This window comes from Rhincodon typus, chromosome 19 (assembly GCF_021869965.1).
Source record: "Rhincodon typus isolate 14 chromosome 19, sRhiTyp1.1, whole genome shotgun sequence".
NCBI classification, from domain to species: Eukaryota; Metazoa; Chordata; class Chondrichthyes; order Orectolobiformes; family Rhincodontidae; genus Rhincodon; species Rhincodon typus.
In genome coordinates this window covers 7,909,105-7,925,314 of record NC_063350.1, presented here as the reverse complement: position 1 = coordinate 7,925,314, position 16,210 = coordinate 7,909,105, and the positions used below count along the sequence as shown (strand labels likewise).

General features: G+C 41.3%; 1 protein-coding gene across 3 annotated transcripts in view; it reads left to right on the top strand.

The window, feature by feature from the left end:
• The window catches only part of c19h20orf96 (chromosome 19 C20orf96 homolog), a 45,466-nt gene that overhangs the window by 17,026 nt on the left and 12,230 nt on the right, over window positions 1-16,210 (top strand). For 2 of the 3 annotated variants that reach the window (XM_048608087.1, XM_048608086.1), the window contains exons 5-10: window positions 1,967-2,125; window positions 3,672-3,771; window positions 4,340-4,497; window positions 4,946-5,047; window positions 14,283-14,369; window positions 15,243-15,361. In XM_048608087.1, coding sequence (XP_048464044.1) covers window positions 1,967-2,125; window positions 3,672-3,771; window positions 4,340-4,497; window positions 4,946-5,047; window positions 14,283-14,369; window positions 15,243-15,361 — 725 coding nt within the window. The remainder of the gene's footprint in view (window positions 1-1,966; window positions 2,126-3,671; window positions 3,772-4,339; window positions 4,498-4,945; window positions 5,048-14,282; window positions 14,370-15,242; window positions 15,362-16,210) is intronic. The other variant, XM_048608088.1, reaches the window with a different exon arrangement.

Here is a 16,210-nt window from a genome sequence, read left to right as displayed (position 1 = left end):
CTGATTTGCCTTTCCAAATTGCGGCACCTCACAGTTAACTAAATTAAACTGCATCTGCCAGTCCCTGGCCCATTGGCCCATCTGATCAAGATACCATTGTACTCTGAGGTAACCTCTTTCGCTGTCCACTACATTTCCAATTTTAGTGTCATCTACAAACTTACTAACCATCCCTCCTTGTTCGCATCCAAATCATTTACATAAAATGACAAAAAAGCAATGGACCCACCTCCAATCTTGGTTGCACACTGCTAGTCATAGTCCTCCAGTCTGAAAAGCAACCCTCCACCACCATCCTCTGTCTTCTACCTTTGAGCCAATTCTGTACCCTCATAGCTAGTTCTCCCTGTATTCTGTGTGATCTAACTTTGCTAACCAGTCTACCATGCAGGAACATTGTCGAACCCCTTACTGAAGTTCGTTTAGTTCACTTCCACCGCTCTGCTCTCACCAAACCTCTTTGTTACTTCTTCAAAAAACTCAAGTTAGTGAGACACTATTTCCAACACAAAGCCATGCTGACTATCCCTAATCAGTCCTTGCCTTTACAAATACATGTAAATCCTGTCCCTTCAGATTCTTGCTAACAACTTGCTCACCACTGATGTCAGGCTCACTGGTCTATAGTTCCCTGGCTTTTCCTTACCATCTTTCTTAAATAGCAACACAACGTTAGCCAACCTCAAGTCTTCCAGCACTTCGCCTGCAGCTATTGATGATACAAATATCTCAGTAAGGGGCCGAGCAATCTCTCTTCCCTCGCTTCCCACAGAGTTCAAGGGTACACCTGGTCAGGTCCCGGGGATTTATCTAATCTTGTGCATTTTAAGACGTTCACCACTCCTTTGTAATCTGGACATTTTTAAGATGTTGCTATTTATTTCCCCGTATTCTCTATCTTCCATATCTTTCTCCACAGTAAACACTGATGCAAAATACCTGTTTAATATCTACCCCAACCCCTGCAGTTCCACACATAGGCAGCCTTGCTGATCCTTAAGGGGCCCAATTCTCTCCCTAATTATCCTTTAGTCCTTAATGTATTTGTAGAATTCCTTTGGATTCTCCTTAACCTTATTTGCCAAAGCTATTTCATGCCCCCTTTTTGCCCTCCTGATTTCCTCTTAAGTATACTCCTACTGCCTTTATAGTCTTCTAGGGATTCGCTCAATCCCTGCTGTCTGTACCTGACATATGCTTCCTTCTTTCTCTTGACTGTAACTTCAATTTCTGTAGTCATCCAGTATTCCCTACATCTACCAGCCTTGCCCTGCCCCCTAACAGGAACATACTGTCTCTGAAATCTTGTTATCTCACTTTTGAGTGCTTCCAAATTTCCAGCCATCTTTTTACTGGCAAACATCTGCCCCCAATCAACTTTGGAAAGTTCTTGCCTAATACCGTCAAAATTGGCCTTCTTCCAATTTAGAGCTTTAACTTTTAATCCAGTCTATCCTCTTCCATCAATATTTTAAAACTACAAAACGTAAACTATGATTAATCAATGAATGTTGAGTTGAAGCATTTCGCTTCAACAAGTTTGAGTGACCGGGTTTGAGAATCAGCCATCATTTTCTGACACCAAAGGAAAAATACATGTCCTGGGACAAAGATACATCGACAACTTGACTTGTGATGTACATTCTCACTAAGTGGCAAGCAAACAAGGAAGCTAGGTTCTGAACACTCGTTACACCCCTGTGACATTTCCCTATCACACTCATGCAACTGTCAGTGTTCTCTCATTTCCAGTTTTAAGTGCACCACACGTCACACTTGCTTCAGTCTTGGAATTCATAGGTGCAAAATATTTGTGGAAGATGGAGTGTGAGGTTGGATGGGGAGATGACTTATTTATAGAAAGCCAATAAACCAGCTGCAGATTGTCACTTTTTAGATTTCACCTGTTTACCTGAGGACCCACTGAAACTTTGAAAGCCTCATGTTTAACCATACTGCTTCACAGTATCTAATAACAGCAAAGAAGAAGCAAATGGATGAATGCAAGGAATATAGCAAGACTCTCCTGGATATGAACATGAAGCTGGCAAAAGAAATGAAAGAGATGGACGAAGTCGCCATGAAAGAGTCCAGAAACCTCCTAGTTCAGTATAGCAAGTTTAGGGTATGTGACTGTGTGTCATGTGATATCTATCTGACTAAGTGCCTCTTTTTAAGCTGTTAGTCTATAAGTGCAGACATTTTCAAATATGATTCAAAGTGGAAGAATTTGTACTTTGCTCAAATTAAGCTCTGTCTATTCATTTTTTTCCCCCATTCACCTTTAGCCTGTCTGTATGCTCCTTTGTAATTCCCTGTAATACAACACCTGGTACTGAATGTGCATCATGAATCAAACCTCACCATTCTATCACATCTCATTGAAGAGTGAGGTTGGCAAAAGACTGCAAGCTGGTTGCCTACCATTGTCTAAGTACGCACATGGGCTTCCAGTCAGGGACTGGCAAGAGCTTATGGACAGAATTAGGCCATGGATATGACTGAAAAATATGAGCTCTTAAGAATCATAGCACGTGAGGCGGTGATGTAGTGGTAATCTGTCTGTTAAGTTCTGAGGGCATGGGTTATTGTGAAACCTCATCTGGTTCGCTTACGTGCTTTGGGGATAGAAATGTGCTGACCTTGCATGGTCTGGCTGACATGTGACACCAGACGTACAGCAATGTGCTTGGCTCTTAACTGCACTCTCAAATAGCCTAACAAGTCACTCAGTTGTATGAAACCACTAAAAAGAAAAGAAATGAAACCAGACAGACCACTTTGGCACTGACCAAGGTACCAGGAACAACAGTAGCAAACTCCGCCTTGTCAAAGACTTACTTACTAACATGTGGAAGCTAGTGCCAAAATTGGGAGAGCATTCTCACAGAATAATCAAGCAACTGTTTAACACCTTGCATACAATGTCCTAGATACCACAATCACCAACCCTGGATTTGTCCTAACTCAATGGCAGGCCAGACCCAACTGAGTCGATAGAAGGACAAGGGCAGAAGCTCCCTGGGTTCACCTCTACCCTGTACATTCCCTCCAAGCTCCACACCATTCTGATTTGGAACTATTTTGTCATTCTTTCATTGTTGCTGGGTCAAAATCATGGAACTCCCTCCCTTAGCAGCATTGTGGATGTACTTGCATCACAGGGACTGCAGGTCAAGAAGGCAACCGGCCACCACTACCACCAGCTCGAGCAATTAGTCATGTCCGATAAGTATTGTCCAAGCCAATGAAAAAGAATAAAAGAGAAAAGTGTACAGCTTGAATTATTTCCACAAGGAAACCTAAGGGAACCAAACAGTTAGGTCTGAGGAATTTCCATGGAATGTAGCATACAAAATTGCTGTGAAATATCCTTCCAATGCTTGCTCAGTTAACAGGCTAACACCTGGGTCAGGTCAAGTTAGCATAACGGACTGCCAAGCCAGGAGAATCAGCTGACTTGCTGCTGCCCCCTGAAAAGTGTGCTCGCAGTCTTAATGTTAACTTTGATGCGCAATCCCTTCCTTAGGTTGCAGAATGTGGTGGTATTGTTGTTTGTATCAGCATATTTTGCAACAAGAAACTGACCAGAAAGAAGTGTGAACAAATTGGATGTGTTCTCTCAAATCTGACATTGTTTTTTCAATTTCGTCTTTCATTTTGTATGTAAGAAAGGAATTTCTGGTGTAAGTGAATGGAAGCGACAGGAGATTGAAGCAGCAAAGAACGACCTTAAAGACACTGAAGAAATAGTGGGACAAAAATCTGGAGGTCAGTGAAGAACTGTTTGTCCATTGTGATTATATTTCTTTTGTAACTATGAGGGTAATTACTGTCACTGTGTCGAAATCCTGGAATTTCCTCCCTCAAGGCATTGTGTCTACCTACAGCACATGGACTGTGTGATTCAAGAAGGCGGCTCTCTACCATTACCTCAAAGGCAACAATGGACGGACAATAAATGCTGCCAGCCAGCAATGCCTGCATCCTACGGTGAATAAAAAAGATAGAAAGGAGACATCAGCCATGGTTATAATTCCTGATTGCTATCTTGCCCTTCTTCAGAATCAAGAAGGATCTGCTATGTTCATGGTCTTATGTGAATTCTGGGTGCCTACTTGGGGAATTCCATCATTTCGAGTTGACTATGTTTATTCATCAGGGTTTTGAAGAAGACTCCATTCAAAATTAACTCTTTTCCTGCCTACAGGTGATGCCTGGCCGTCTGAATACTTTGAGCATTTTTATTTCAGATTTTGCACAGTATCTTGCTTTTGCTTTAGTAAAATGGAATGCCTGTTATCAAATAAATCTGTCACAAATGCTTTTATTTTTTAAGAGTTGCATTGTCAGCTGGAGGAAATTAACACAAGAATTCGGAATGCACAGGAGGAAATTAACATGCTGAAAGACTTTAGAGACAAAGAGTTTCCTGTATATGCTTTGAAAATTGCGGAACTGCAGAGGGAAATTGGGAAACTCCCAGAAAAACACCAAGTAAGTGGAGCTGTCATGTCACTGCCAAGCATCTGTTATAAAATGATTCTTGCCTGTTACATTGCAGCCTTAGCCCATGATAGCCCAAGTTTCTGCCTTTGCTGTATGTAAAATAATTGTTATAGCAAGAACTGAAGATGCTGGAGTCAGAGATAAGAAAGTGTGGAGCTGGATGAACACAGCAGGCCAGGCAGCATCAGAGGAGCAGGAAAGCTGACGTTTCAGGTCGGGACCCTTCTTCAGAAAATTCAATTTGGAATTTGGAATTACATTCCAATGGAATTTTCTGAAGAAGGGTCCCGACCTGAAATGTCAGCTTTCCTGTTCCTCCAGCTCCACACTTTGTTATTTGTAAAATAATTGTGTTGCCTGATCATGAACCGTAGTAGGTTCCAGAAGGCATGCCAACATTAATCACAGGTAACAGTCTCCTTTTGATATCAAACAGGCTGAGCTAGATGATGTGGAGCAGATTGCACTTGAAGAAAGGAAGAAACTGCAAAATGCATTGAAGGAGAAAGAACAAGAGATATTACAGAAGATTGCTGAGGTCAGTAATTGAGAATAGTGAAGGTTGGAGAAAATCTGATCTTTCTTTCTCTTTTTCCCCTCATCCTTCAAAAAGGATTTTGAGGTTGAAGGTTAATTGATTATTTCAACACTGAGATTTGCTAGGTAGAAGTATCGAGGGCTACAGGCACCAAAGCCGATAAATAGATCGGGTACAGTTCAGCCATTAATTTAAATTTAGGCGCAAGCTGAAGATACTGAAGGGCTAGCCCTTCCTATTTGAAGAATCTATTCTTATTTCCTCCCACAGGTTTGTTAACTTTCTGACATTTAACTTTGTATTTTACCAGAAAATATTCAAATGTGTTAACAAAGAGATTAAGTGACCACATATTTTGCCTGTTTGGAATTGCTGATACATTGCTTGGAAACAAATTGACTAACAGTTGGACTGGAACCTAGAAATCTTGTTTCAATTCGTTCATGAGATGTGGGCGTTGCTGGTTGTGCCAGCATTTATTACCCATTCCTAGTTACCTTTTGAGAAAGTGGTACTGAGCTCCTTTCTTAAACCACTGTTTAGTGTATGTGCACCCACAGTGTTAGGGAGGAAGTTCCAGGATTTTGACTCAACAACACTGAAGGAACAGCAATATATTTCCAAGTCTGGATGGTGAGCAGCTTGGAGAAAACTTGCAAATTTTTATGTTACCATTTACCTGCTGCCCTGTCCTTTAGATTGTAGTGGTCATGGGTTTGAAAGGTGCTGTCTAAGAGCTGTGGTGAATCTGCAATACATCTTTTAGATAGTACACACTACTGCTACTGAGTCTCAGTAATGAATGGACTAACTGACCATATCCATAAACAACCTAGCAGGCTGCTTTATTGAGGATAGTGTCAAGCTTCTTGAGTGTTGTTGGAGCTGCACTCGTCCAGGCAAGTGGGGACTATTCCGTTACACTACTGACTTTTGCTTTGTAGATGGTGAACAGGCTTTGGAGAATTAGTAGGTAAGTTACTCACTGTAAGATTCCTAACTTCTGACCTACTTTTGTAACCACTGTACTTATGTGACTTGTCCATAGCTTCCCAGTTTGTTGTGATAAAGCCTTACGTTTTTTAGCATGTGGCTGTACCTCTCACGACTAAAATGTAAGTAACTCAATTTTACTATAGCAGTAAGATATCAATCACAAGGTTTTTTTGAATTAAAGAGGACCAAGATCGTTACCTGCTCAACTCCAGGAAAAATGATAAAGTCTCATTGTCAAGCCACTTAGGTCTGCACACCCAGGTATAAATTTGAAAGGGAATGATGGCCTATATAAAAGAAAGAAAGAATAATATATGGGTTAGAGTCCTTTGGGCATTGTTGAGATGTAATATTTTAAACTAAGACTACAGGTGGTTACCTGGCTTTTTAGACCATCCTCAGTAGCAAATGTATTTATTTTTAAAGTTCTCAGCTTCCTGTTGCTGGTTCTCTGTTGCTTCTGTGGGAACTGAGCACTTTTCTTCTTAAGGAGCAGAGAGTGAAAGTTTTTTTTCGGTTTTTAAACTCTATGTACTTAGTTTCATCTCTCTTATTCCGCCAGATATTTTCCTTGAAATAGCTTGTTGTATTTGTTTTTAATTTATTCTTTTGTTTATGAAACACTTTCCACTTTCCTCAGAAATAATCGTCAGTGACATTCTTGGCTTGAGAATCTTTGCAGAATCCTTGACAACACACAACCACAGACTACAACCTGGCAGGGCCTCCCTTCTCAATCTGTTTTGCACAGGCCTATGCATTCACCAAGCTTCTTGTCATCACCCTTCATCCTTCCTTGTGTCCCCAAGTTTTGTTCTCAAGTTTGATAAGTATAGGTGGAGTTCCATCTCCAACTTGTGAAGATCCTCATTATGGTGTAAATCATAAGAGGTAAGGGCCTTTTCATGCCTCTGAGCTGAGGTTGGGGGTGTTGTTCGTGGTGGAGGTATTTGGCTGGCTTCATTATCTTTGGAGAAAACATTTAATTTAAGCCCAGGCTGCCTTCTCTTTAGTCCACATTAGTTTCTTGAGATTGGGTCAAGTCATGCCTGTGGTTGTATTAAGTCAGTGTTATTGATCACTTTTTAAAATCCTTTTAGTCCATGAAAGTTCCAGGTATTAAATTGAATGATGGAATGCAAAAATCGATAATTTATGTTTTATATTATAATGTCAACGTGTTCTAAGGTGATTAAAGAAGTTGGTTAGATATACAGGTGAAAAGCTGTCTGGTGGTGGTGAATTCAGAACAGTCAGCCATAACCATGAAATTAGGAGTAGGGTTTATTTTACTTGTCCATGGGAACTAAGTGTTTCTGGCTCGGCCAGCATTTATTGTGCATTGCTAATTGCCTTTGAGAAAGTGGTGGCGAGCTGCTTTCTCCAACCAGTGTAGTCCATAGGGACACCCACAGTGCCGTTAGGATGGGAGCTCCAGGATCTTGACACACGGACTGTGAGGGAACGACGATATGATTCTAAATCAAGGTAGCGTGTCTAGGAGGGGAACTAGCAGATGGTGGTGTTCCCATATATCTGGTGCCCATTACCTTCTATATAGTAGAGGTCACAGGTTTAAAAGCTGCTTTTGGAGGAGCTTCAATGAATTGAATCAGCTTTATTATCACATTCTCAAATGAGTACAGTGAAAAGTTTACAAGTCGCTATTTACAGTGCCATCTTGGGTACGAGATATATAGGTACAGATTCTTCAGTATAAGTTCGTAGGGAAAAAAATTGGAAAAATAAAGAAATAAGAAGTCCAGAACAACAGTCCTTCCAGGTGCCTAGCTGCAAACTGTGTTGGACTTCACCTCGAGGCACTTGAGGCTGGGAGGCTGCTCTGAAATTACCTCAAGGCCTGAAATCCACACTGGGCCAAAAGACCGCTACGGGCTGCCGAAAGACCACCACCTGGGACCAGGAGAACATCTCACTGAGTCCACGCTGAGGCTGGGAGTTCAGGACATCTTCTCCGAGAAGAAAGAAACAAATGTCAACTTTCCTGCTCCTCAGATGCTGCCTGGCCTGCTGTGTTCCTCCAGCTCCACAGTTTGTTATCTCTGACTCCAGCATTTGCAGTTCTTGCTATCACAATGAGTTACTGTAATGCATCTTGAACAGCTGCCGCTGTTAGAGGTGATGTTAGTGAATGTTGAAGGTTTGACTGTTTACCAAGTAAAAAGGCTACTTTGTCCTGCATGGTGTCAAGCTTCTTGAGGGTTCTTAGAACTATTTTCATCCAAGCAAATGGGGAGTATTCCATCACACACCTGACTTGTGCCTTGTAGATGGTAGACGGGTTTGGAAGCCGGGAGGTGGGTTATTTGCAGAATTCCTAGCCTTTGACCTTCTGTTATAGACATTGTATTTATATGGCTGATCCAGTTCAATTTCTAGTCAATGATCACTCCTAGGATGTTGATCATGGGAAGTTCAGTTATGGCACCATCATTGAATAGTAGGTAGCAATGGTTAGATTCTCTTGTTCAAAAATGGTCATTGCCTGGCAGGGTCAGCACCGTCTTTGTAACTTTGCTGGAATTCCTGGCCACTCAAATCCATGCTCATTTTTCTTGGAACCCCCTGAATGTTGAATCTCTTCAATCATGTTCTCACCCCTTCTGGTGGGATAGCAGTAACTCTTGCTCCATTTTTATTTTTCCAGTTGCAGCTATTGTTAAGATCACCTATTTCCAGCCTCTACATTTCCTGATTCAGTCACTGCCTTAGTTCATCTGCTAGAGCTACTCAGAGATATGGATCAGTCATGATCTGGTCCCCATATACCTGTCTTATTTCTGTAACTGTTAAAAATCTTGCCTTCCATCAATCTCAGTTTTGAAATTGCCAACTGACCAACAGTTAAACGCATTGTGTGAATGTAAGTTAATTGATGTTAAATTAGTAGCTCAGTCATAGAAAAGAGTAATGGTGAAGTAATTAAGAAAGCTTTTGTTGGCAGATTTATTTTTAAAGGATCTATTGTTGATCATCTACCACCAGATGTTACTTTAATGCCAAATTTGCCAAGGAGGTTATAAGCCAACATTTACTTCATTTTGATTTTCGCTGAGAGTCCTAATATCTGGGTAATATTTGAAAGCAGAGGAAGAAGCGGGGCTTCGAGGAAACAATGGGGCAGTGAGACTAGTTTCCATTTGTCATTATCATTATGTGAAAACTTGGGTTCTGAAGTGGAAGAGCAATGTGAAGCTTTAAGTTCGATTTGTATTTCTGTATTGTCTATGTTAAGAAGCAGGGAAGACATGCTTTTAGTTCCACTTTTGAGTTCTGAGAGTGGTGGCTGGTGTCTGGAAATTTGTTTGTTCAAAAGCATTCAAATTTGGTCTTTAAAACCCTTGAGGTGAACAGATCAGTGCTTTAGAGAAAAACGAAATTGTAATTACCTGGCGATGAGAGTCTATCTCTCAGAAGAACAGAATGATCTAGAGCAGGAGGCAGTGCGCAGGTTTTCAGTTAGAATTAGATTTTATTATCACGTTTACTCAAGCACAGAAGTACATAAGTACAGTGAAACGTGTACAATGTCATCATTCCCAATGCCACCTTTGGTACAAAGATACCTAGATACAAAATCTTAGGTATAAAGTTAAAAGTTAAACATTACACTCCCTCTTAGTATAAAATAGAAAGATAAAGAAATAAAGTTAAAGCATAAACATTACATTCCTTCTTAGTATTACATAAAGAAATAAAGTTAAAAGTTCACAATCCCTACAAGGGCTTGATCTCGTATGTTTTGGCCCATTCTCCGGGAGACCTCCTGCTGCCACTCTCGCTGTCACCAGTGATGCCAGGGGTTAGAGAAAAAAGGACTGTAACAGCAAGAGATGTTATTAGTTTAGTGATCTCCAAAACAGCCTGGCCTGACAAGTCTAGAAAAGAAGTCTTAAATTGCTTAAGAGCTTAAGAGCAAAACCGAAGAGATGAGTTTAATGAACACATTAAATAAGTGAGAGCAGCTGCTCGGAGCTAACAAGAACTGCAGATGCTGGAGTCAGAGTCAACACAGGGTGGAGCTGGAGGAACACAGCAGGCCAGGCAGCATCAGACGAGCAGGAAAGTCAATGTTTCAGGTTTACACCTTCATTAGGTCCTGATGACGGGTGTAAACCCAAAACATCGACGTTCCTGTTCCTCTGATGCTGCCTGACTTGCTGTGTTCCTCCAGCTCAATAATGTATTGAAATAATTGAGAGCAGTACAGCTTAGGAACAGGCCCTTCAGACCACCATGTCTGCACTGACCATGATGGCATTCTAAACTAATCTCACCTGACTGCACGTGGTTCATATCCCTCTGTTCTCTGGCTGTTCATGTGTCTGTCTGAATGCCTCTTAAACCTTGCTAACATATCTCCTTCTACCACCTCCCTTGGCAGCATATTTCACGCACCTACCACCCTCTGTGTAAAAAAAGAAAAACCCTTGCACTTCATCTTTAAACTTCCCCTTCTCACCTTAAACCTATTCCCTGTAGTATTTGACACATCCACCTTGGGATAATGACTCCGCCTATCCATGCCTCTTTAATTTTATATACATCTATCAGGTTGCCCCTCAGCTTCCGACACTCCAATGAAAACAATCCCAAGTTTTGTCTAAGCTCTCCTGATAGCTAATACATTTCAATCCAGGCAACATTCTGGTAAACCTCTTTTGTACCCACTCCAAAGCCTCCACATCTTTCCTATAGTGTGGCAATCAGAACTGCACAAACTATTCCAGATGTGGCCTAACTAAAGTCTTAAACATCTGCAATGTGACTTGCCAACTTTTGTACTCAGTGCCCCAACAGATAAAGGCAAGCATACTGTACATCTTCTTTACCACCTTATCCACTTGTATTGCCACTTGCAGGGTACTTAGACCCAAAGATCCCTCTCTATATCAATATTCCTAAGGGTCCTACCATGTACTGTGTACTTTCCTCTTGCTTTTAACCTCCCAAAATGCATCACATTTGTCTTGATAAAATTCCAGCTGCCATTTCTGCACTCAACTTTCCAACTGATTTGTGCAGCATGGTGGCTCAGTGGTTAGCAATGCTACCTCACAACACCCGGGACACAGGTTCGATCCCGCTGTTAGGCAACTGTCTGTGTGGAGTTTGCACATTCTCCCTGTGTCTGTGTGGGTTTCCTCTGGGTGCTCTGGTTTCCTCCCACAGTCCAAAGATGTGCAGGTTAGGTGGATTAGCCATGTTAAATTGCCCATAGTGACTAGAGCTTGTAGGCTAGGTGGATTAGCCATTGGAAGTGCAGGGTTACAGCGATAGGGTGGGGGTGGGTCGGGCTAGGATGCCCTTTGGAGAGTCAGTGTGGACTTGATGGGCCGAATGGCCTGTTTCCATACTGGAGGGATTCTATGATTTATATCCTGCTGTATCCTTGGACAACTTCCTTGCTATCTATACTCCACCAATTCTCGTGTCATCTGCAAAGTTACTAATCAGAGTCAAACTTACTTATCATCCAAATAATTTTATGTGTATTACAAACAACAGGTCCCAGCACTGATCCTTGCAGAACACCAATGGTCACAGACTTTAGGTCAGAAAACCACCCCTCTACAACTATCTTCATCTTTTGTGACCAAGCCAATTTTATATCCTTTTTGCTAACTCACCATGGATTCCATGAGACTTAAACTTCTGGACCAACCTACCATGAGGGACCTTGTCAAAGGGCTTGCTAAAGATCATGTAGACAACATCCACTGTCCTACCCTCATCAATCATCTTTGTTACTTCCTCAAAAAAAACGTCAATAAAATTTGTGAGACAAGACCTCCCCTCATACAATCATGCTGACTGCCCTGTTTAATGGTCCCTATCCACAAATTTACTGTGATGATCTTTTGGCTGTCAGGACTTGCTGCTCCTTGATCTTGCTTCTCCAGGTACTTCCATTTGCTTGCAGGAGGCACAGGGTGAGTCGTTAATACTTATAAATTCTGTGACTTATTGGATAAGAGCTGCAGCTCTGCTGATGGAAAATATACTGGCTTTCTTAAGGCTTGAGCTGATTTTTTTTTCCTCTGGAATACTGTGTCCAGTTCTAGTGGCCCAGTTATGGGAAGGATATTATTAAACTGGAGAGAGTTCAGAAGAGATTTACTAGCATGTTGCTTGGTATGAAAGGTTTGAGTTATAAAGAAAGGCTGGGTAGGTTGGGACTTTTTTCACTGGAGCATAGGAGGTTGAGACATGACCTTATAGAAGTTTATAAAATCATGAGGGTATAAATAGGGTTAATGATAGTTGTCTTTTCCGTAGGCTGGGGGATTTGAAGACGAGGGGGCATATTTTTAAGGTGAGGAGAGAGAATTAGAAAAGACATGAGAGTGGTTCGCATGTGGAATGAACTTCCTGACGAAGTGGTGGATGTCGGCACAACTACAACATTTAAAAGACATTTGGATAAGTACATGAATAGGAAAGGTTTGGAGGGATATGGGCCAGGAGCAAGCAGGTGGGACTAGTTTAGTTTGGGATTACGTTCATCACGGACTGGTTGGACAGTGGATCTGTTTCCATGCTGTATGACTCTATTACAGCTCCTTTTTGGAGATCCATTAGCTTCCGACCAAACATTCACATCCACAACTATCTGAGAGCCAATCTTATAGTTGTTGGGAGATAGAAGACCTTTATCATTGGTCTGTGGAGTGGTGACCAGTTGTCAATCAGCTACTTTTTGCAGGCTAAATCTCGGTTTTGTACAAACTCCCTGGCTCCAGCTCATCTGTAGTAGTCTCTGTCACTGTTTGAACAAACAGCAGTGTAAATAGGAATTACAATTAGTGTCAATTAACTGGCTTTTAAAAAGTGCTGTGACCTTTTCTACAATGCTTGGTTCTAAAAACACTTTTTGTTTCCTATTTCAGTCCACAATCAAAAATACAGAAAAATAAAAAGATACAGTCTTTACAATTCAAAATTTCTTGTTTTTCCCAATCGTACAACACTCATCACATGACATGCTGGAAATTATGCATGAACATATCTCAGCATGTTATCCGATGGCTCTTTGAAACCTGAGTTTTTTTTAAATAGAATCCCCCACAGTGTGAAAACAGACCATTTGGCCTAACAAGTCCACACCAACTCTCTGAAGAGCATTCCACCCAAACTCACCCCCCTGCCCTTTCCCTGTAACCCTGCATTTCCCATGGCTCGTCCACCTAACATACACATCCCTGGACACTGTGGGCAACTTAGCAGGGCCAGTGCACCTAACCTGCACATCTTGGGACTGTGGGAGGAAACCAGAGCACCCAGAGGAAACTCATGCAGGCACGAGGACAACGTGCAAATTCCACACACAGTCGCCCGAGGCTGAAATTGAACCCGGGTCCCTGGCGCTGTGAGGCAGCAGTGCTAACTGCTGAGCCGCCATACAGCCTAAAGGATTCCTCATTTCAAAATCTTTATATAACAATAATGCCAAATTTAAGAACCTCATTTGTAAAGGCCATTGTGTAAATAACTGTTGCCTCTCAAACTTTCCCACTGGGACTTGCAAAACATTAAACAGTTGTAAAGGATTGAAAATAAATGTGAATGATTCAGTAGCTGTTGTGCTGTACAGTAAGACCTACTCAACTGCAATCACATGAACAAAACCAGAGCTTAGCACTTTGAAGCAGAACAATTGGTTAGCACCTCACTGCAATTTGCAATTTTTTTTATTATTCCATGGTTGAATGAGGGTACTATTACTAAGGCTGGCATTTATTGCCAATCCCTAGACTTGAGAAGGTTATACAGTTTTGATAATAACCTGCACTTGTATAAGAGTTTTCACATAAAAAGTATCCAAGGTACTTCACAACAGCAGTATCAAATAAAGTCTTTAAACCAAGCCGTATGAAATTTTTGGTTTACTGGGCCACTGTGGAGACAGTTAAGAGTTAATTATGCTGATGCAGGACTTGGGTTGTATTTCAGTAGACTGGGTGAAGCAGAAGATTTTCTTCCCTGACAGATGTTAGTGAGGCTGTTGGCTTTTTGTAACAATCCCACAGTTTCACCATCATGTTCAGTGGTACCAGCTTTTCATTTTCTTTGTTACATTTGAATTCAAATTCTCAAACTACTACAACATAGCATAACCATAACAGTACTGTACCCTTACAACTTCAGCTATAATGAGGATTTATGACATTTTTTTGGCTGTGATTCATTTTTAATAGTTATTATTTTATACTGGCAGGAACAATTCCGTTTCATTCCTCCAGGATTACAAGAGCTAATGTTCCACAATACGGTGATGAAGAAGGAAATAGAAGTTCACAGAGAGGTCAGTTCTGAGGATCATGACTACTTGAATTAATCTTTGACCTCTCCAAATTGTTATACAATATCAATTCCAGTTTCTAAACATTGTGCAGATGTATTCTTTGATGTCAGCTTTGTGTTTTTGGTCATAAAATTCTGGGGCCTCAATGAGGCTGTACTGTGCTCAGACCTCAGAGCTTCAGACATTGTAGGTGCACTGAGAACCACCTTTTCACCATAATGCAATGTTGTATAACAAATGATGTGCTTAGAAGGAACTGCTACCAGTGATACATAATTCAGCAGATTCCTGCATTCATAATTTGAAATATCCTTGTTGCTGTAAGTTTTCAATGTATGAAGTCATTGTCAGCAGAGGTGTCTGCTTTGCCAAGGCAGTTTCAGTTTAGTCACACATAGTTGCAGAGAGTAGTGAGTCATTTTTAACCTGACCGTACCTGTCCTGAAACTGATGGATAGGACAACACGAGATTTTATATCCGTCTGGTTTTCCAGCCCATTGAAGGCCTTGGACGGTAATATTAGGCAGTATTTGAGACTGACATTCCACTGCATTCTATGGGTTGCCCAAACCTGTAAGTCAGGTCAAAATGACCCACTCACAATCCCTTACTCATCATGGTCTTTATACAGAAGTTACTGTAAAATAAACTGTGGGAACAGAGCCATAAGGACAGGGGTAGAAGTTATATTTATCAGGAAATTATTCTTTTTGATTAAGCTATACTGGGCTGGTAGACTGGACCAGAGTGGAAAAAAACTGGATCATTTCAGAAACTGTCAGATCTATTGTCTGTTTTCGGATTACTCAACCGGTGCAAAGTAGAAAATAAGCTTCTCTAATCTTACTGACTTTGTTTTTCCAAATGCACAGCTGAACAGAAAAATGGAAAGGAATAACTTGGCATTGCAGCAGAAACTGTTACAACTACTAAAAGCAAAGAGGGACAGCAGAGAGGAGATCTTCGCAGATATTTTTAAAAAGCAGCCAAAGTACGTATCTTCATTGGCCTGAAACTGTTGCAGGGGTTTTATTAAAGCATAAGTGAATTGGATATTCTCCATTGGTATAAAAATGATGACGTATGCAGTGCAGTTGTAGAATAAGGAAGAGGCTGCAAAGTTTTCCTGATGCTTCGGGAAGGTATTCACTTGCATGTAACAGAGGGGTCCCTGTTCCCTGCTGGGTAAATTAAGTTCAGCCAGGGTGAGGTTAGGATTGCTCATACTGGTGTCGGTCTTTGGCTTAGACAGGGAGGGAAATATCACCCAAGAATTCTGTGCCTGTGAGTGAGTGACATGGCTGAGAAATTCACCGGTTCACGTGAACATCGAATGTGGGATTGCCATCTCAATTTCTTCCACGATAGAGGTTTCAGCGTCATCAGAGCCACCAAAGTGAGGCACATGTGAGATAATGTGGCATCACTCAGTGAAAATAAGAAAAGCTGCTGATTGGGCAAGATTCATTGTGGTCAGCTGTATTGATATGGTGCCTTTAAAGTAATAAAACATTCATTTGGACAGGAGGGAAGGCCAAGGACAGTGCTCAAAGTGGTAGTGAGACAGAGAATGAACTGTCAAGTAACTGGAAGCCCAAGGTCAAACTTGTAGACTGAATCGAGGTGTTCAGCAAAGGAGACATCAGCTATCAATCTCTTTTTGCTCAGTACAGTTCCTGCTTTTGATCGTGACCTTTTAACTCAGTGTGGACACCCCAGCCTGAGCAGTTGCTGATGATGTATGAAGGACTGAATAACAATTAGTGTCTTGCCAGATCTACCTAATTCTGGAAACAAATTTTTAAAAGACTAGAAAGCAACTACTCTGGAGTTTGAGATA